The 22,874-nt window shown below is 37.9% G+C and overlaps 2 protein-coding genes across 2 annotated transcripts; one reads left to right on the top strand and one right to left on the bottom strand.

Moving 5' to 3' along the window:
* Positions 1–15: 15 nt before the first annotated feature.
* Positions 16–15,606, bottom strand: LOC128615111 (zinc finger protein 585A). Its single transcript, XM_053636968.1, has 4 exons — positions 13,044–15,606; positions 7,573–8,767; positions 3,301–3,428; positions 16–2,255 (listed from the first exon to the last, which is right to left on the bottom strand). The coding sequence occupies exons 1-4, from the start codon at positions 13,990–13,992 to the stop codon at positions 955–957; spliced, it is 3,573 nt and encodes a 1,190-aa protein (XP_053492943.1). The 5' UTR covers positions 13,993–15,606; the 3' UTR covers positions 16–954.
* A 2,872-nt stretch (positions 15,607–18,478) lies between these two features.
* LOC128614795 (zinc finger protein 436-like) lies at positions 18,479–22,290 on the top strand. Its single transcript, XM_053636409.1, has 2 exons — positions 18,479–18,625; positions 19,645–22,290. The coding sequence occupies exon 2, from the start codon at positions 19,915–19,917 to the stop codon at positions 20,914–20,916; it is 1,002 nt and encodes a 333-aa protein (XP_053492384.1). The 5' UTR covers positions 18,479–18,625; positions 19,645–19,914; the 3' UTR covers positions 20,917–22,290.
* Positions 22,291–22,874: the final 584 nt, after the last annotated feature.

Consider the following 22,874-nt stretch of genomic DNA (forward strand, 5'->3'; position numbering starts at 1 on the left):
TATGAGATTTGCAAATCATTGCATTGTTTTTATTGACATTTCACACAGCATCCCAACTTTTTTGGAATTGTGGTTGCAAGTACACAGTATTTTAACTGTCGGTCGGGTTTAACGGATTGGTGTTAGCTTTGAGGTTCTCTTCTAATTGAGGTAAATTATCCTCAAAAACAATTATTTAGGGTCATCAGAAATTTGGGCACAACTGCAGACATCCATTATATTTTTCCCTTTATGAAACCCATTAGTGTTCTGTTGTTTAATTTCATTGATGTTATTGTTATTTCTTTAAATCCATGGCTACTCAAAAGTATTGAACAATTATTACAATTACACAATAACAATTAATCAACAAGTAAAAGCACCTATTCAGACATAAAACACCAAAAAAAATTTACAAGTGTATGTAACAAAATATACACTCACCATCCACTTTATGCACATTCATGCAGCTATCTAATCTCAAGGTTCGATGTGTCGTGCGTTCTGAGATGCTTTTCTGCTCAGCACGGTTGTAAAGAGTGATTATTTGAGTTAGTAAAGACTTCCTGTCAGCTCAGACCAGTCGGGTCACTCTCCTCTTCAACAAGGTATTTCAGCCAGCAAACCCTCCACTTACAGGATGTTTTTTGGTTTTCCTCACCATTCTGTGTCAACTCTAGAGACTGTTGTGTGTGAAAATCACAGGTTAAAGTCACAGATATCATTCTTTTTCCTTCATTCTGATGTTTGATGTGAACATTAACTGAAGCTTTTGACCTGTATCTGCATGATTGTATGCATAGAATGGGCATGGATTAAGATTAAAAAAACCTAAAACACCTGCGCCTTCATTGGTGAATGTGAAATTCTTTGGAATAGTATATTTAATACAGTTTGCATCATGTCCTTATTCTCAGCAGTGTGAATCAGCTTGCGTTGCTGAAAGTTTCTCTGGTTACTAAAACTCTTCTCACACTAAGCGTAGTGATATGGTTTCTCAGTGTGAATACTCTGGTGTTTTTGGAGATGGCTCATGCTAGTAAAACTCCTCCCACACTCTGAGCAGTAATGGGGCTTCTGTCCACTGTGAATGCGTTGGTGTAAATGGAACCTGTCCAATCGATTAAAACTCTTCCCACACTCTAAGCAGCAATACGGTTTATCTCCTGTGTGAACACGCTGATGTTTATAAAGGGTAGCCCATTGTGTAAAACTCTTCTGACAGTATGAGCACTGATAAGGTTTCTCTCCCGTGTGAATATGCAGATGTTGCCGGAAACTTCTATGTGTAGTAAAACTCTTCCCACACTGAGAACAGTGATAGGGCTTCTGACCTGTGTGGGTTTGCTGGTGTACTCGGAGAGCAGTCATTCTATTAAAGTGTTTCCCACACTCTAAGCAGTGATACGGCTTCTCTCCAGTGTGAATGCGCTGGTGTTGTTGGAGAGACCTCCTTTCTGTAAAACTCATCCCACAATGTGAACAGCTGTATGGCTTCTCTCCTGTGTGAATTCGTTGGTGGTTTATGAGCTTACAGTGCTCTATAAAACCTTTACCACACTGTGAACACTTAAACGGCTTGTCTCCCATGTGAATGCGATGGTGTCGCTGAAGAGTACTCAGGCTCGTAAAATTCTTGCCACACTGTGAGCAGTCATACGATGTGTTCCCTTTGTGAATACGTTGATGTAACTGGAGACTAAGGTCATGTTTAAAACCCTTTCCACATTCTATGCAGTAATACGGTTTATACGGTTTGCACCGGTGTTGGCGGAGGCTACTAGTTTGTGTAAATCTCTTCCCACAGTCTGAGCAGCTATACGGCTTCTCTCCTGTGTGGATGCGCTGATGTTTTGTGAGACTACTCTTTTGCCTAAAACTCTTCCCACAGTCCAGGCAGGGATACGGCTTCTCTCCCGTGTGAATGCGCTGATGTTGTCTAAGCTGACCATTCTCGGTAAATCTCTTCCCACAGTGCGAACACTGATACGGCTTCTCTCCTGTGTGAATGCGCTGGTGTCGTCTGAAATTAGTCCTTTCACTGAAACTCTTCCCACACTGTGAGCAGTGGTGATTTTCTTTTTTTCTGTGAGGGGTGTTTGTGTGGATAGTATCAGATGAGCTTTGGTGACTACTGGAGATCTCTGTGGGTTCCGGATTCTCACATTTAATTTCGCCTGACTTCATCTTAGTCAGATCTTGTGATGTTCTTGTGGAGGTAAATTTAAAATGTGTAGGAAAGTAGACAACAAGAGAAGACTGGACACCACTCAAATCTGGATTCACAAAAAGACAAAATTAGTCAATGGTTCCATATTTTAAACAAACAAACCATACTGCATAATTTTATAAACTTAAATTCAGAGCTACACCACAGCTTTCCTGTATGAAAACTGACCGGTGCTTTCTAAATTTTTTCTAAATTTTTGTCTAAAACGAAAAATCAAAAAATTGCCTATGAACAGATATTTAATATTGTAAATATGTAATACAGGTTCACCATGTCTTAGAAATGCATTGATAAATTAATAAATTCTCCCACAAGTCTGAATTAATAAACAAAGTCTTTGACCGGAGAAAATGACCGAATGAAACATAATGAGCTCAGTAGCAGCACCAGAGGCATCATTTTAACAAGAGATAAAGCTCCAAAGATGGCTAAAATACAGCCTGTTTCTCAAGCACTGTAAATTGCAGCAGTGCGGAGCTGGTGTCATCTGAAAGCTAAAAAAGAGCTTTCAATATGGTCGATTAACCGTACAACCTACACTGTTAGACTTTGCTGTAATTTTACAGTTACTTACCGCAAAAAAACCCAATAAAATATCATATACAGTTAACGACTGTAATATGCTTTGTATTATGGGTATTTTTTATGATGTTTACAGTAAGTTACTGTATATGTGAATTTGCAGTACTTTACTGTTTACGCAAAAGCAGTAGTGCTACTGTAAATGAAGAAGACAGATTTTTTAAGTGTGTACATGCTGCATCTCTGCAGTCAGTATATGTATGGTTTATATACCAAACCCTATACATACAATTAAGTTGTAATTATTGCCTTATAATTCACTGGATGACTGCACTTCTGTTCAGTGTGGACACAACTTGTATTACTCCTAGGGCTATATGCATATTGTTTTAGACCTATTAAAATGTCATATAGGCAATAATAATAATAATAATAATAATAATAATAATAATAATAATAATAATAATCATTTTATTTATTTTTAATGCCAGGGTAATAACAGCACAAGTGTGGTGATCTAAATGTAATTTTTAAATGATAAAAAAATAAAAGATATACACTTTGTTTACACCTCACAAAATGTAAATTGTTGCTCGCGTGCACAGCTCGCGCTACAGCCTGGCAGAGGGCATATAAACTGAGGTTTGTGACCAGCGCGTGATTAACGGTCGTCCCTGCTGAGAGGATCTCCACACAGCTGCGAGTTTTCATGAGGTAAATACTTTCTACTTTACACATTTTTAACACATTTCTTTCATAAGTTACTTTTAAAACTCTGGCTAACAGGACAGTCTGAGGGAACTGTTCGTTTTCCTCAAAAACTTCCGCTTTCATATTAAACCCATTAAATTCTCATATAACTGACTGACTGACTTCGAGTAGATTTACACAATCTAGTATTTACACCAACAATGTTTTCCGTGTTTTTTAACTTCCAGTATGATTTATTTTACTCCTCAGTTAAATCAATACCGTTAAATGTGTGTGACGTCATTTGAAGCGGCGCGTTTTCTCAAAGGCTCTCTCACGTAAATAAAACATTTACGCCAGTGTATGCAGGGGGGAGAGAGAATTATATAGAATTAATTAATTCAAGAATGAAAACGAATTCCTTATTATGGCTTCTTATTTCATATTAATTCATTTGTACATGTTATTGTATATATTGTTTCTATTCTCCTCTCTATTATTTCAGTGTTGATTGTTCAATTCAATTTTATTTGTATAGCGCTTTTTACAACAGACATTGTCTCAAAGCAGCCTTACAGAAATATCAACACGGTATACAAATATTAAAGGTGCGAATTTATCCCAACTGAGCAAGTCACTGAGTGGCGACGGTGGCAAGGAAAAACTCCCTAAGATGTTTTAAGAGGAAGAAACCTTGAGAGGAACCGGACACAGAAGGCAACCCATCCTCATCCTCATCTTGTCATCTGATTGTGTAAGTGATCAAGCTAGTAGTCATCCTATAGATCTGTGATTTATCGTGTTCATAACATATAATCATTAGTCAATAATCACTGATGAAAAATGATATTTCTTCTTTTTCTCTCTTTTGCCTGCGTCAACAGGAGACAACTTCACCCCAAAGACTCTTTTCAGAGTCACAGCACTGAGCATCTTCGGCTTTGTAAGTATACCTTTTGACTTCTAATCAGATGCATTATGTGATTAACATCTTGTAACGCATAACATTTTATTATTTCAACAATAAAATAACTGCCTACATTTCTGCCTACTTTTTGTCCATTTATTATCTTGTGATTGTTTAATAGTCTCATGTGGGATTATAAACCACTGCATAGCATGACAGTCAGTGATTTAACAGTATGGAGGCCAGCCAAGACCAACTTGGATGTTTTGTTCATGATTCTTGTTGCCAATATTTTCATGATCTCTGCTGTGATTTGTTGTTAAGATTTAAGTTATCTTTTTTTAAAAAAAAAAAAATGTTGTATCACAATAAAAAATAAATAAATAAAATGTAATTGATAGTGACAGTGAATAAAAAAAATATATACTGATGTACATGGACTCAATTCACTTATTTGGAATTTATTAAATTCAATAGCATTCATGTAAAATATTCAAAATAAAGATTTTGTAAAATAAATAGTGTAAAATAAATGACAGTAAAGTTACTGTAATATTATATTGTAGAAATAAGATGCAGTGAGGGTATTGTACTGTAAAACACATTTACAGGTAAGCTACTGTAAAGGGGCAGTTACAGTAAGTTACAGGCAATAGTACTACCTGTAAATTACCTCAAAAATACAATAAAATGTCTAACAGTGTATAATGCATGTCAGTTGTTGTGATCCTGAGCTATCTATACATTTTAACTTTGGATTGCGTAGATTGGGACCTGCATTTGCACTGCCATTGCAACTAATAGAATGCTCAAATACGGTGCCCTCCACTAATATTGGCACCCTTGGTAAATATGAGCAAAGAATGCTGTGAAAAATTGTCTATTGTTTAACCTTTGTTCAAAAATAATTCACAAAAATACTCTGCTCTCATAGTAATGCTGCCTGTCCAGTCAAATTACTGAACTAAGTGTTGTATAATGATGTTTAAAAGAAATAATAATAATAAAGTCAAATAAAGTGGCGCTCAGGCAGAACGTATAAAGGCTAGCAAGTCTGATAGAGTCATTTATATGTGTGGTGGGTTTTTTTTTATTATTTAAGTAGGCCCATAGTTTGAATACCTTTGCTCTAGTAATGGTAATGACACAGATCACTGTTTTCTCAAATTCTTGTTCATTTGTTTGTTTGTTTTTTTTTGCACACATCATGTTTTTTTCGTTTTGTGGACAGGATGTAATACCTTATCATTTCATTTGGACAGCTTCACATTTTAAAATGGCGCCAATAACAATGTTATTATTTACCCGACTGAAACAGATCTTGCTTTCAGTTAGCATCAGTTCAATAATCTAATAATAATTCACTAGTTTTGACTTCCTGATAGGATATATAGTGCATTACAGAGTGTGTAAACACCACTATTTTATAGGCTGTGTAGTGCACTAGCACAGGAAGTAGAAATCCATTTAGGATTCAGCCACTGTTAGCCGAGTTGAACTTACCTTGATATTTACAGCAGAACACAGTTAACCTCCTCAAATACACCCACAACGGATCAGATGAAACTGTGGAGGTAAAACCCTGTCAGAAATATTTGAATGTAAAGATGATTAGTAGAGTCGGAGAGCTCAGATCATCAATCAGCAAAACTGCCGCACGTTTTCTTCTATTTCTGTGAATGTGTGACGGAACGCGACCTAGACGATCACAACGACACCTACTGGCGCATTGTATTTAGCGCTCATGAACCGGTTAGCAAAAGGAAACTAAAATGACGGCTAACAGACAGAAACACGATAAGGATCATTCAATCCGATTCAGTTTTATTTGTATAGAGCTTTTAACAGTGGACATTGTCCCAAAACAGCTTTACAGAAATATATAAATTCAGGATATAGAGGTTAAATGTATGAATTTATTCCTAATGAGCAGCCAGAGGCGAAGATGGTGAGGAAAAACTCCCTGAGAAGATATGAGGAAGAAACCTTGAGAGGAACCAGACTCAAAAGGGAACCCGTCCTCATCTGGGTGACACCGGATAGTGCGATTATAAATAAATATACCCCTTCTATAAATGTGCTAATACTACATTCTCAAATAGTGCAGTTGTGTAACCAGGAAATTCATTACAGTTTTTACATGAAGTCTGTTTTATTGAACTTCTCCACTGTTCACTGATGGAGACATGAAACTGTTTGTGGCAAGATACAGCACTGCTGAAAGTAAGAAATTTGATAACTTAAAATAAGCTGCAAGTGCATGGTTTGAAATAACTCGATAAAAGTGAAACGCAAATGTAATGGGAATTACATTCAGATAATTGTTTAATTCCGCCTTTGAGCCGTGTGGATTTAAAGAACTTCTCAAAAATCACGGCATTACTATTTATGATCCAGAGGCCAGAAGTGTCTATTATTTAGTTTAGAGAATGGTGAAAAAGGCCATGTGCTCACCTCACAATGGAAATACAAAAGTATTCACAGATCTGGTCAAATCCTGACTTTTTAATGAACAAAAGTATATCATTCTTTCAGTCCATGGTAATCCAAAAGGTATAACAACTATTTGACTATTCTGTCTGGGAATTCCAATAATTAAAGAATAGATGTGATCTTGATAATGTCAACAACAATAAAAACCCCTGGCCATGCATCAAGAATAAAATTGTAAATACATGTGATCATTTAATTAGTGAACATGACATGTGTGGGAATAATAAATTGTTCAGTCCCTACAGGATTTTGTAGAAATTAACACAAAATCAAGGAAACTCCTCAATATTCGGAGGAGCGTGCAATTTTTCAAAATGACCGCAGATTTTCCACAGATCCGAGCCGAGACGCATCATGTGACGTCATCATGACGCGCATTCAGCCAAAGCCCTCTTCGGTTCACGTGCGTCGTGAACATGAGTACAGCTATAAAGATCTCATTTACCAACAAACATCACTGTGAAACAGCGTGCAAAACAATTTCGTGTGATTTAAACAATTCTTCAAGTAGTTTTCCATAAAAAAATTTTTTTTAAAAAGCACAAAAAACTCCGCAAGTTGCATCCCAAGTTTTCCACAACAAACACAAAAAACCCACTCCTCGACATCCTGTATAGAGTATGAACGTATCTATAAAGCTTAATTTCATAGTGATAAAATCCCCAGAGCCTCCTCCAGTAAAACAGAAGGAACATGCACCACCAGAATGTATAAAGCCTTTCAAATGATCCTGTTTGACCAACAATAGAGCTAATCAATTCCCACACGTTGTTCTAAAAAGAACTGTGGAACGTCCCCAGTCTCAGCCGTGTGAACGTGTTTATGTTGCTGCAAATTACTACGTCCACTAAAACTCTCCACTGTATGAGTTCTCTGGTGTTTTATGAGCTTACTGTTCTCAAGAAAACTCTTACCATAATCTAAGCACTGATTCGGTTTCGCTCCAGTGTGGATGTGTTGGTGTCGTTGGAAACTACTATGCCTAGTAAAGCTCTTCCCGCACACTGAGCAGTAATACGGCTTCTCCCCGGTGTGGACGTGTTGGTGCTCTTGCAGATCAGCTCCCTGTATAAAACCCTTCCCACACTCCAAGCACTGATACGGTTTATCTCCAGTGTGAACGTGGAGGTGTTTTCGGAGATTACTCCTCTGTGCAAAACTCATCCCACAGTGTGAGCATCCATACGGCTTCTCTCCCGTGTGAATTCGCAGGTGTTGTATGAGAATACCTCTCTCGATAAAGCTCTTCTCACACTGCGAGCACTGATACGGCTTCTCTCCCGTGTGAATGCGCTGGTGTCGCAGGAGATGACTCTGGCTTGTGAAGTTCTTCCCGCACAGTGAGCAGTAATACGGTTTATCTCCCGTGTGAACGCGTTGGTGTATTTGGAGATCAGTCCTTTGAGTAAAACTCTTCCCGCAGTCTAAGCACTGATACGGTTTATCTCCTGTGTGAATGCGCAGGTGTTTTTGGAGGTTACAGTTCTGTGTAAAACTCTTTCCACAGTGTGAGCACTGATACGGTTTCTCTCCAGTGTGAATTCTCTGGTGCTTTATAAGATTACTACGCTCAATAAAACTCTTCTCACATTGTAAACACGGATACAGCTTCTCTCCCGTGTGAATGCGCAGGTGTCGCTGGAGATCGCTCTGGCCTGTGAAGTTCTTCCCGCACTGTGAGCACTGATACGGCTTCTCTCCGGTGTGAATCCGCTGGTGTTTTTTGAGGTTCCCGTTTTGACTGAAACTCTTCCCGCACTGTAGGCATCTATACGGCTTCTCTCCCGTGTGGATGCGCTGGTGTTCTTTGAGAGTACTCTTCTGACTGAAACTTTTCCCGCAGTTTGGGCAGTGATATGGCTTCTCTCCCGAATGAATACACTGGTGTTTTTTGAGAGTACTCTTCTGATTGAAATACTTCCCACAGTGCGAGCACTGGTGAACTTCACTTTGTGTTTGTCTGTAAAGGGTGGTAGTGTGGAAAGTACCAGATGAGCTTTGAGGACCAATTTCTGTGGATTCCAGATTCTCACATTTAATCTCGCCTGATGTCATCCTAGTTGGATCTACTGATGTTCTTGCAGAGATAAAACGATGCTGTGTAGGGAACAGGATAGCAGTAAAAGGAAGGACACCACTCATATCTGGACTGGAAAGAGGCAAAATGTATAATTTTGTTAAATATTTTTAAAGGAATAAGCCATAACTTTATGATTAATATTACAAACTAAAATTCTGAGCTTCCTATCTGGCAACCAGAGCATGTCAGAGAGCAGAGTCAAGTAGTATGATTTTTCCCAAAGCAAGGAGTGGGTTTTTAGAGGAATAAAGGTTTTTTGAGTATTTTTAGGGTACGAGGGTTCCCGCTTTCAGCAAAAGTGTGGTCACCACTGAGACTAAGAGTAACTGATCAGAAGACCTCAGAGACCTAGGAGCTAAGTATTGAGAGAGCAGGTCCATAATGTAGGAGAGGGCTAGCCCATTATGAGCTTCAAAAACAAATAAAAGAACCTTAAATTGGGTCCTGTTTGAAACCAGTGCAGAAAGGCTAAAACTGGAGTGATGTGATCCCTTCTCTTGGTGCCTGTAAGCAGCCTGGCTGCCATGTTCTGAACTAACTGAAGGCGAGTCATATGTACAGCCCCCTCCAAAACTATTGGAACAGCAAGCCCAATTCTTTTCTTTTTTTCTTTCTTTGAAGACATTTGAGTTTGAGATCAAAAGATGAATATGAGAAGAAAGCATGAGAATTTCAGCTTTTACTTCCTGGTATTTATGTGTAGACGTGTTAAACAACATAGAATATAGCACATTTTGTATCAAATATTGGAACATGTGACTGACATGTGTCTCTTGTTAACCAGGTGTGTCCTGTTAGATTGACTGTTTAAATAATAAACAGCTCTGAACATCAGAGCACAGGGCAGGGGTGAAGGTATCATGATCCACCAATCAAAGAAAACTTCGAAAGCAGAAATATAATGACCATACCACAAGATGCAAACCACTCATCGGCAGTAAGAATCAGAAAGCCAGATTTGAATTCACAAAGAAATACAGAGATGATCCACAAAAGTTCAACGTCACGGAAAGTCCAAAGTGTGGAGAAAGAAAGGATCTGCTCATGATCCAAAACGTACAAGCTCATGTGTGAAACATGGTGGAGGTAACGTCATGGCTTGGGCTTGCACGGCTGCTTCTGGAACATTCTCACTAATCTTTATTGATGATGAACTCATGATGGTAGCAGCAGAATGAATTCAGAAGTTTACAGGAACATTCTGTCGGACAATTTACAGAGAAATGCATCAGGAATTAATCAGGAGGAACTTCATCATGCAGCAATACGACAATCTAAAACATTTTTGATCTCAAACCCAACTGTCTTGAGTGTATAACAAAAAAAAGAAAGAAAGAAAAAAAAGAAAAAAAGAATTGGCATTGCTGTTCCACTACTTTCGGAGTAGACTGTCTGTATACACCACATTCCAGCTCTCACAAACAATGAACTGTTTGTAGAACAGAAGATCAGCATTCTGAAAACACGTCTTACCTTGTAATCACCTGAAGCACAATGACAGGAACACGAACACACACACACACACACACACACACACACACACACCCGACTGACCCTTTCACTTAATGATTTATTTACATGATGTATTAAATGCGATAGCAATACTGCTCTAATGTATTACTCATTAAATCGAACTGAATAAACTCCTTTAATCAAACCAGCTTCACTGTAGTGTTTGGAGTTTTGTACATATGACGTCACTGACCAGATTAATTAACCTACTTCAGTATCTCACTAAGGATTAGCTGATGAGAATAATGTTAGTGAGCTAAACTTATTTACATAATCATTAGCAATGTTAGCCATAGAGTACTCTAAAGCTTAAAAGAAGTAAAACATGATCAAGATTAGCAGCAATTTGATAATCTGTTAATAATTACCAGCACACACTGTAACTTTTAACTAGTTTTGACTTCCTGATAGGATATATAGTGCACTACAGAGTGTGTAAACACCACTATTTTATAGGCTGTGTAGTGCACTAGCACAGGAAGTAGAAATCCATTTAGGATTCAGCCACTGTTAGCCGAGTTGAACTTACCTTGATCTTTACAGCAGAACGCAGTTAACCTCCTCAAATACACCCACAACGGATCAGATGGAACTGTGGAGGTAAAACCCTGTCCGAAATATCTGAATGTAAAGATGATTAGTAGAGTCGGAGAGCTCAGCTCATCAAACAGCAAAACTGCCACACGTCTTCTTCTATTTCTGTGAATGTGTGGCTGAACGCGTCCTAAACGCTCACAGCGACACCTACTGGAGTATTGTATTAGCGCTCCTAATCACTATAACAACAGAAGACTGTTTTGCTAATATAGCCCCAGCTAGCAAGCAGGTACCGGTCCACCGGATTATATTAGTCTGTCGGAACCACTTCTGGTCCACACGCAGACCAAATTAACGCTGACGACTGAATAAATAAACAATTAATTCCTTCATTTATAAATTGACGTGCTGTACGCCGTGTTTTCTCCACTTGTTGATGATGGCCTTCACAATCAAAATCAAATTTCTCGTTTGCACAGTTGAATCATGGAAAACTGCACAATGAAGTTCTTCTTGGTAGCACCACTAACAAATACTGGACATATACTTATTAACATTACATAGAAGAAAACAAAATATACAAATTTACAAAAGGCAAAAAAAACCAACAATCTCAATATACAAAAATAATCAAGGTACACACAAAATATACATAAGTATTGGAGGTATAGCCATGTGTTTAGGGTGTAACTGAAACTGGTACACAATGTAAAGAGTATTCTATTTCCATAGTACATCTGATGTTTTGGAAATTATTTTGTACCCCTGTCCTGATAGCTGAGAGCTTTTATATCTTCAGCAGTCAGATAAATCCAAGAAAATGGCAAGAAACCCCTACAGAAACAGCTGATCTTTATTTGACTCTAATCAGAATCACTTCATCGAGGACAGCAGCATGATAATTACTTTTGAACACAAGTTTGAAAGTTATTGGTTAATTCTGAGTACAATTTCTCACCCCTTTATAAAAGTGTGTGCATACTTATACAACCAGGCTGTAGCTTTTACTTTTCCTAAAACACTTCCATTTGTCTTTCATATTTTGTTGGTTGCTATTTCACATCAAAGGTGGAAAATAATTGATCTACTTAATGCTACATTTGGGTCGCTCCAGTCACAGAACGGTTTGTTGCACAGGAAGAGTAGATTCAGGTGCAGAACTGCACTGCACACATCATATTACGGTGCTTCAGATCAAGAGTGATATAATAAAACAAAGTATAATTGAATTTCAAACATTTTATCAAATAACAAAATTAGAGACCAGGCGTGATAGACAAAGCTCTAGCACATTCATAAGACATGTAATACCAATGGACATTTGCAGGTTCACAATGTGCAGGTGATGCCAGCGTTTTTTTTTTTTGGGGGGGGGGGTTTAAATATACATTTTTCTGTCCACACAAAATACATTTTTAGTAACATTTAATAAATAAATGTTTCTGTCCACACGAAAATTATGAAAATGGAGTTTTGAAATTTCTCCACCTGAAGGGTGGTTTTGAAAAATGTCATTTTCAAAATTCTGTTTTAGTTTGGACGGGTAGCCAAAATGCATAAGAATAAATGCAGTTTAAAAAATTTTCATATATGTGTGGACAGGGCCTTACTCTGAGGTCGGCATAATAGCCATCACAACAGTTTGGTGTCCTTACAAAATACTTCAAACGTTACTGGTTATTTTAGCTGCCTACCGCAGTATATTGAAGTTGTGGTCCTCTCCTTTTTTAAAAGGACTAAACGTGTATTTTTACTCGTTTCATTAGTAGATTCTTTTCACTTATTACAAGCATATACCTAAAACTTTGTTTTATTTCTTGTTTTATTACCTTTGGAAAATACATTCCCCACTTATTTTTGAAAAAAAAAAAAAACAAAACAGTTTTATTCTGATGAAAACTCTACTGCCCCCTCTACGGTAGTAAGCAACAAAGAATAAACAATATTCTCCACCATACTGTATCCAGTGGGTCAAAATTCAAATCTGACCCAAAAAAATGAATAATTTGGGCTATACAATAACAACGCCATGAAGATTGAACAGATTTAGTTCATTCCCACGCTATTTGATGAGAATTGCCATACATCCACGTTCTCGGCTGTGTGAACGCGCTGGTGTCGCTGAAAATGACCGCGGTTCCTGAACCTTTTCCCACACTCTGAGCACTGATACGGCTTCTCTCTTGTGTGAGCATGTTGATGTGCTTGGAGATCGGGTTCTTCTCTAAAACTCCTCCCACACTCCAAACAGTGATATGGTTTATCTTCAGTGTGAATGTGCTGGTGTCGCTGTAAATGACAACGCCTCCTAAAACTCCTCCCACACTGGGGGCACTGATACGGCTTCTCTCCTGTGTGAATGAGCTGATGTCGCAGGAAACAACCGTGCCTACTAAAACCCTTCCAACATACTGAACAATAATAAGGCTTCTCTCCGGTGTGAACATGTTGGTGTGCTTGGAGATGAGCTCCTTTTCTAAATCTCTTCCCACACTCTAAACAGCGGTATGGTTTATCTTTAGTGTGAATGCGCTGGTGATGCTGGAGACTACTCTGGACAGAAAAGTTTTTCCCACAGTCCGAGCAGTGATACGGCTTCTCTCCTGTGTGAATTCGCTGGTGTTGTCTGAGACTACCTCTCTCGGTAAAACTCTTTCCACACTGCGAGCAGTGATACGGCTTCTCTCCTGTGTGAATGCGCTGGTGTCTTTTGAGAGTGTTCCTCAGGCTGAAGCTCTTCCCACACTGTGAGCACTGATACGGCTTCTCACCTGTGTGAACCCGCAGGTGTTTTCGGAGAATACTACTCAGGTTGAAACACTTCCCACAGTGTGAACACTGATACGGCCTCTCTCCCGTGTGAATCCGCTGGTGGGTTGTGAGATAACTCTTTTGACTGAAACTCTTCCCACACTGTGAGCAATTGTGAATTTTCTTTTTGGACTGAGAGGTGTTAGTGTGGAAAGCATCAGATGAGCTTTGCTGAGTACTGAAGCTCTCTTTGGGTTCCGGATTCTCACATTTAATTTCTTCTGAATTCATCTCTTGATGTTCTTGTGGAGATATAAGATATATAAGAGGTGTAGGAAAGAGAACACCAATAGAAGACTTGCAACAGGACAGCACTCGTGCCTGGATCAGAAAGAGGCAACAATGACCAAAGATTAAATATTTTTTAAATATATATATTTTTATTTTATAACCCACATTTCAGAGTAACATTATATAAACTAAAGTTGTCCTGTCTGGAAGCCAATTGCTACATTCTGGAGGGAATTTTCAAAAGTCAGTCAAATTTATTTATACAGCATATTTTAAATAACACGAGTGTTGACCAAAGTGCTGCACATCATGCATAATAAGAAATGCATTAAAACATATAATATAATGAAAATAAATATATAAAGAAATAATTACTATAAGAAAACAATGATGTGGCCTGACATCATCTTGTGGTTTGTTAAAAGAAATGTTACAGTAACATTGCCAACTTGGCTTTGGTGGTAGGTCAAAAGCATCAGCCAAATAAATAAATAGTAATGGCTTCTGTTTAGGTTAGTTGGTGAAGGCCTAATAAAGGCAAGAGCGAAAAGAATCTCAGATAAGCCTACATTGAAGCAATAGTGTTGCTCAAAACTTCCTGTCACTCGTCCTCCAGACTATACTGTACACAAGTAGACACAGCCTTCAGAGAACAATGGCTTGAGTAGCGTATGGATAACTACAGATTTAGATGAGTCACTGTGCTGTGCTGTGCTGTCAAGTGCAAGACTAGATGCCCCAGAAAGATGCACTTTCTAATATGCATTACACGAGCTTTCACCTGGCGAGACCCCTGCTGAAGCGTGTATGATCCTTAAAACCAATGTTCTCGTGAAAAAAAATACTTTGTCACAATGGTTTAGGGAAATAAGAGAAAAGAGAAATAAGAATAACATAGGAGAAATATTGGTTAGCTGTTTTTTTAATCTTGTGCACCAACAGGAATCACATAGTGTTCATTTTTGTTATGCCAAATAATTTCTAATAGAAGCAATATTATTGTGCTTACATAAAAAAAAAGACAAAAATGTTTGGGTGTCCAGCTTGTTCAAAGGTCACAGTGATGATCCCTTCTCACCCAGTGGGCCAGGGTTGAGGGTAGAGATCAACCGATAATCGGTTTTACAAATATTTTCCCCAATATTTTAGCATATTTCCATAATCAGATATCTGTTTTGTAATATCAGATCCACCGATAAATGAGAATTGAGAATTGCATGCAGGAGCACTATTGCAGCACTGTGTCTGAGGGGAGACGAGTTAACTACGGCGGCTGAGCATTGGTAGAGCGGGTTGTCCACTAATCGTAGGGTTGGTGGTTCGATTCCCGGCCTACATTACTCCACTTACCGAAGTGTCCTTGGGCAAGACACTGAACCCCAAGTTGCTCCCAATGGCAGGCTAGCTCCTTGCATGGCAGCTCTGCTACCATTGGTGTGCAAGTGTTTGTGTGAATGGGTGAATGGTGAATGAGACACAGTGTAAAGCTCTTTGGATAAAAGCGCTATATAAGTGCAGATTTACCATTTACAACGGTGTGCACAGGTAAAGTATACTTGCTTTGTTTTAATTAATAAACTTTATTTAATATAACAGCCATTAATGCATAAATAAGATGTGTTACACAAATGCTTGGCATGTAGTAATCCGTTTAACCTCTTTGAAGCTTTTATTTAATATAAATAAATAAATAAATAAAATAAAAAGACACTTTAGTATTTCTTTTTGCACTCTTTCAGACCACTATATTTATTGGTGTTTAAATAAGTTTTGTGGGTTTTTTCTTGTATGCAAGGAGGACGTGAAAATGACAACATTGTTATAAATAAAACGGTTTGTTCAGTTCAGTGATGGTGTTATGACTGCGTCAAAAACTGAAGTAAAACAATAAATAAATATCGGTTCTGCATATCGATTATTGGGCACATAAACATGCAAAATATCGGTACCGGTTATAAAATAAATAAATAAATAAATAAATAAATCAATAATCGGTCGATCTCTAGTTGAGGGGGAATATTATTTGGGGTTTTTTTCTAGTCTTGGTTATGATTTATATAAGATAAATGTACATCTTCTAACCAATCAGATTCGAGAATTTAACCACGGTGACGAAATAGTTATAAACCTGGTTAACTCAGTGATTGTAAGCTAAGAAGCTGGTCCTTTGTGTAATATGATTAAATGATGAATTAATTTAAAGCCACCAAAATATCACAATCATCTATTGCAATGTTTAGTTTGCAGACCGTGATATCCCAAATCCACACGTCCCAGCTGATATACAGCTCACTTTGTACCAATCATTTCATTTAAAAAAAAAAATGTGTGGCCTGAGATATAACTGAAACTACAACCTCCTCAACAATCACCTTCCAAACTCTACTTTATCCCCTGAGACTTAATCTTAACCTAGAGACCCGCACAAAGAAAGAAAACTTCTCATTATCATTAACAAAACCAAAACAATAATTATCTGCACACACTGTAAGGTTTCACTAGGGCTGCGTTCCAAATGAGTCCTGATAGGATATATAGTGCACTACAGAGTGTGTAAACACCACTATTTTATAGGCTGTGTAGAGCACTAGCACAGGAAGTAGAAATCCATTTAGGATTCAGCCACTGTTAGCCGAGTTGAACTTACCTTGATCTTTACAGCAGAACGCCGTTAACCTCCTCAAATACACCCACAACGGATCAGATGGAACTGTGGAGGTAAAACCCTGTCAGAAATATTTGAATGTAAAGATGATTAGTAGATGATTAGAGCGCTTCTGGTTTTGCTTCTTCTTCTGATCATCTAATGGCGGTTGGCAGCTATAGTCTGTAGTGCATTACTGCCGCGAACTGGACTGGAGTGGAATCTCGTCGCGGTTGAGTTTGTAGAAATCGAGTATGGTGTAAACTTATATATGTATATATGTTTCACCGGACAGATTTGTGTACTATAGTATACAGTATATATGTACAGTGTAGTCTAGATTTTTTTTTCCATTTAAAATTGGAAAAACAAAAGGTTTCAGCATTTGGAAATGTTTGAAAGTGAATGCTCAATAGCTTGAATATTTAATTTTCAGAATTCTGCACTATTTCTAGCTCCATATTTAAATGTAAGCACATGTCTAATATTGACCATGTTGTTAACGGCTTTGTACAAAAGGTCAGATCTTCTTCATGTCTAATCTCTTCTACTGAAATGTGTGATCAGATGACACTCCCATGGATTTTAGCTTAAATGGATCATAAGGTTTTGCACAAACTTGTGGAGTCCATGCCAGCTCGAGGGCACACTGTCATATTAAAGCAAATAGTGGACGTAGCAAATACTATGAAACACTGAAATTCATTTCAATATTTCAAAGATTCTATTTTTCCTCATACCTCGAGTCCTGCCTCTGCCCTGTGTGCAGAGATTGCATGTTCTCCCTGTGCTTCAGGGGTTTCCTCCCAGAGACCAAAGACTGACTGGCTTTTCCAATTGTCCATGTGAAAACAGTTTTTGAGAGGGTTCTGAAGGATTAGGAGTACATGCATATGATTTTCCACTGACTTTATTCTTTTTATTGTTATTGATATTTTATTGTTATTAATAACAACAATTAGAATTTGTGAAGTAGCCCTTATAACCAAAATAACAACAATCTGCTTAATAATAATAAATACACTCAGAGATGTGGGTATAAGTTAGAACAAGGTCAGTAAGAGCTTAATCAAAATAAAGGTGGATGGGGATGGAAAAACTGTGGGAGGAGCAAAGGATAGGAAAGACAATAGGATGATGTTTCTACAAAATTCGGAGAGAAATATGAAGAATTAGGAAAGAGGAAATCAAGACTGAGATTAGGACATACAGAACTCAATAGTACATTGTACATAATGGGAAAACGTAATTAATGCCAGTGTGAACTCTGTCGACAGGATGAAGCAGCGGAATATGAAATTCTCTACTGTACTTGATTCAGAAATCATTGTTATTATTATTAGTAGTAGTTGTTATTGTTGTAGTTGTAGTAGTAGTAGTAGTAGTTGTTGTTGTAGCAGTTGTAGTTGTATCAGTAGCAGTAGCAGTAGGAGTAGTAGTAGTAGTAGAAGAAGAACCACCTCATGGCACAACTGGCATCTCCTCACTTTCTTGCACGCTTGCACGATATCTACATGCCTTGTTTACAAGTTTGTTTACACTGTTTGTTGCACTGTGCTATCTTGTTGTATTTATATTTACCTGTGAATGTTTGTCTTTTACCACTACTGTAACGCTGCAGTTTCCGTTAGGATCAATAATGTTTCGATCGAATTAAAAGTTGTACTGCAGCTAGCCACTAGAGAGCTCAGAGTAATTTTGAATTCAATTTTGAGCTCCTGTCACAACGTGGTAACTGCAAGCAGTACGAGTAGATTGTACAATGCTCCCGTAGGTGTCGCTGTGGGCGTCTAGGTCGCGTTCCGCCACACATTCACAGAAATAGAAGAAGACGTGCGGCACTTTTGCTGATTGATGAGTTGAGCTCTCCGACTCTACTAATCATCTTTACATTCAAATATTTCTGACAAGGTTTTACCTCCACAGTTCCATCTGATCCGTTGTGGGTGTATTTGAGGAGGTTAACTGCGTTCTGCTGTAAAAATCAAGGTAACTCGGCTAACAGTGGCTGAATCCTAAATGGATTTCTACTTCCGGTGCTATTCCTAGGCATTCATCAAGACACACAAAATGAGCATGAAGAAAAGTTGCATTTCACTGTAAATAAATTAAATTGTCAAACAGCTTTACAAAAATTCAGGTCTTGATTCAGATCCAACAATATGAAGGATAAAGTCCCTGAGATGACATTAAGAACAAACCTTGAGAAGATTCAGTCCTCCTTTGGGTGACACTGGACAACTGAATTTTTCAATGTCCACTTTATTAGGAACACCTGTACACACACATACATTTAAATTTATACATTTAGCAGACGCTTTTATCCAAAGCGACTTCCAAATGAGGAAATGCAAGCAAAGTTATCTATCAAGCAGAGAACAATATAAGTAGTGCTACTGTACAAGATCTTTTAATTGAGTTCTAGAGAAGAAAAGTGCACAGAGTCTAGGTGTTTTTTTTAACTAAGGGAAGGGGGGTTAGTTTAGTGTTCATGGAGGAGGTGGGTCTTTAGCCATTTTTGAAGATGGTGAGAGATTCTGCGGTCCGGATTGAGGTTGGAAGTTCATTGCACCACTGAGGGACAGTCAGTGTGAAGGTTCTGGAAACTGCACGTTTATGCAGTTATTTAATCCAGCCAAAAGTAATGCATAAATACTAATATATATATATATAAGTGTTTATGCATTATGTTTATTGATTCACAAAAAGCACTGAATTAAACTACAGTCCGAAGTGAATAATATATTCAGAGTAACCGATAACCGATAAATCAAAAATAATAACAATAATCGGTCAATTAATCGGTTATGAACATAATCATTAGTTGCAGCTCTACTTTTAATAAATCACTACAAAATTTCAGTCTGAACACATCAGTAAGTTTACAGAGAGGAAATCTTGATATATAGGTCTACTTTTAAAAACTGAAAATCAAGCAAAATGCTTTTTTGTTTTGTTTTTTTAAATATTCAACTATTTGAATATTTTGTCTTTTTTTTCTGATCCAGATATGAGTGGTGTCCTGTAGGCAAGTTCTCTCCTGCTGTCTGACTTGGATGAAGCCAGGTGAGATAAAATGTGAGAATCTGGGACCCACAGGACGCTCCAGTAGTCAGCAAAAGTCATCTGGTCCTTTCCACATGTACGCATCTCGGTGAGAAGCACGGAAAGAAATTCACTGCTTGCAGTGTGGGAAGAGTTTTAAACAAAAGAGTAATCTCGAGCAACATTTGCGTATTCACACAGGAGAGAAACTGTATCACTGCTCACAGTGCAGGATGAGTTTCACTCAGAAGAGTCATCTCAAACGACACCAGAGCGTTCACTCTGGAGAGAAGCCATATCACTGTTCTTGGTGTGACAAGAGTTTTACGAAGCAGAGTAGTTTACAGCGACACGAACGAATTCACACTGGAGAGAAGCCGTATCACTGCTCACAGTGTGGGAGGAGTTTCACTCAGAAGAGTCATCTCAAACAACACCAGAGCGTTCACTCTGGAGAGAAGCCGTATCACTGCTCACAGTGCAGGAGGAGTTTCATTCATAAGAGTCATCTCAAACAACACCAGAACGTTCACACCGGAGAGAAGCCGTATCACTGCTCACAGTGCGGGAACAGTTTTAGTAACCAGAGTAATTTCCGAGAACACCAACGAATTCACATAGAAGAGAAGCCTTATCACTGTTCTTGGTGTAACAAGAGTTTTACGAAGCTGAGTCATTTCAAGGAACACGAACGAATTCACACCGGAGAGAGGCCGTATCACTGCTCACAGTGCGGGATGAGTTTCAGTCGGAAGAGTCATCTCAAACGACACCAGCGCATTCACTCTGGAGAGAAGCCATATCACTGCTCACAGTGCGGGAACAGTTTTAGTGACCGGAGTAATTTCCGAGAACACCAACGAATTCACATAGAAGAGAAGCCTTATTACTGTTCTTGGTGTGACAAGAGTTTTACGAGGCACAGTAGTTTCCAGCGACACAAACGAATTCACACCGGAGAGAAGCCGTATCACTGCTCACAGTGTGGGAAGAGTTTTAATGACCAGAGTAATTTCCAAAGACACCAGAGTGTTCACACCGGAGAGAAGTCATATCACTGCTCACAGTGTGGGAAGAGTTTTAGTGACCAGAGTAATTTCCAAAGACACCAGAGCGTTCACACCGGAGAGAAGTCATATCACTGCTCACAGTGTGGGAAGAGTTTTAGTGACCAGAGAAAATTTCAGCAACACAAACATGTTCACATAACTGATAATGAGGACATGCTACAATGATCATGAGAAAGTATAGGAATTGGCTAGCTCTATTCTGAAGACCTAATTTGGAGCACTTTATAGTAGGCAAGGGACGATTGATTATATCTAAGACGGACTACTGAAATAGTTCATGGATAATTCCTATTCTTTTGGATAGCCATTAAATAAAAGGTGTTGTATATTTTGTTAATGAAATGGTCAGGATTTCAGCAGATATGCAAATATTTGATAAGGAAAAAATGGGTGAATAATGATAATAATAAGTCCTCCCACCATGATAGTGGGACCAATGAAATTAAACAATTGTCAGAGCACTATAATAAGTTTTATAAAAGGTTAAATACATGAGAAGTCTGATTTTACTCAATTGTAAACTTTGGCAAAATCGATAAACCTAAATAATTGTTTTTGTTGGTCATTTACTTCAATCAGGAAAGGGCATAAAAACACTCCTTTAAACCTGACAGGCTGTGAAATACCTTGTGCTTACCCTGTTAATCAAAGGCTTAAGGAAGGGAAATTTCTAGACCTATCTGATTTTAAGACAGCTAATAGTAGAGCTTTATCTATGATCAAAACGTTTTGTTTTGTTTGCTTCTTCTTGCTGATGGTCGCGGTCCAGCTACATGATGGTGTCCTGCACTAACAGAAGATGCCAGGCATCCCTTTGGCTGTAAAATAAATTTCACAGACTACGTTCAAACATAATCCAACTACTCATACATATACTCAAATGTACTCGTATGTATAATGGGTGTATTACCCCTGCTGAAAAAAACAGTAGAAACCCATGTAGAATTTGTAATGGTGATAATGGGAGTTGTATTGGTTTTAATAGAAACTGTAATGGTCCCTGTGGGTTTCTACTAGTAATTTGTTGCCTTCTATTGGTGGCCTGTTACGTCTAATGGATACCATTAAGGACCAGTAATGGTTTTAATGGTTAGTGGATGGTTTGTAATGGTATTTGTAGTGGAAACCATTAGAATTTCTATGAGGCTTTCTATTGTTTTTTTTGTTTTTTTTACAATAATATGGCTATTTATTGTAGCCATAGAACGTTTTATTCCTGAAAGTTTCACTGCCACATAATTGGCAGATTAGATAACCGCATCAATGTGTAGGTGCACAGGTTTTTCCTAATAAACTGGATGGTGAGTTTATACTAAATTGTTGAAGCAGGTTTATAATCGAAAACCACAGCATCTGATATGCACATTAAAGCAGCCAGTTGGGAATGCTGATACCTCTAAACATCCAGAACAACAAATATGATTGATTATATCCACCTTCATTTAAAATGGTGTCAATTTCATTTAAAATGACAAATTTACAAACAATTACCAGACTCTTCCTCCACCCCACCCCTGTATTTCTTATGCGCACCTTCAAGCTGCATAAATTGTCAATGCTGTTGTAAAATAGTGAAAGTTCCTCTATAATCCATGCACACAATTCAAAGCTTTAATAACTCTATCTGCTTAATTTAAAAAAAAAAGAAAAGAGAAAGCAGTGTGACAGCAGGTGGGCATCTTCTCAAGTAAAGTGAATACTTCAATTAATGTGAAAGATGCATTTTACGGACAGGTGTTAATAATTCTATTCCTGTTTTCATTGTTTTGACACCCTTTTAAATATTCCTAATTGCTGTTAATAATAGTAAGAAGAAGAAACAGAGTATTGCAAGGAAAGTAATTTGTATACATTCCTCATCCTTCAGAATCCTGTCAGAAAACCGTGCTAACTTAGCTAAGTTTTAAAAAAAAAAAAAAGACAAAAAAAAACCCCAGAGACATTTATATGGAAGAGCCAATTATCTGAGATTTCAAAAGAAACCCTGAACAGAACTGTACTTTATTTCATTCAAGACGTTTAATTTATAAATGAATTAATGAATTGGACCAGCAGTGGTATACAGTTAGCAGTGGTTCCGACCGACTAATATGATCCAGTGAACCGGTACCTGTTTGCTAGCT

Source organism: Ictalurus furcatus, chromosome 11, assembly GCF_023375685.1.
Source record: "Ictalurus furcatus strain D&B chromosome 11, Billie_1.0, whole genome shotgun sequence".
Taxonomy (NCBI): domain Eukaryota; kingdom Metazoa; phylum Chordata; class Actinopteri; order Siluriformes; family Ictaluridae; genus Ictalurus; species Ictalurus furcatus.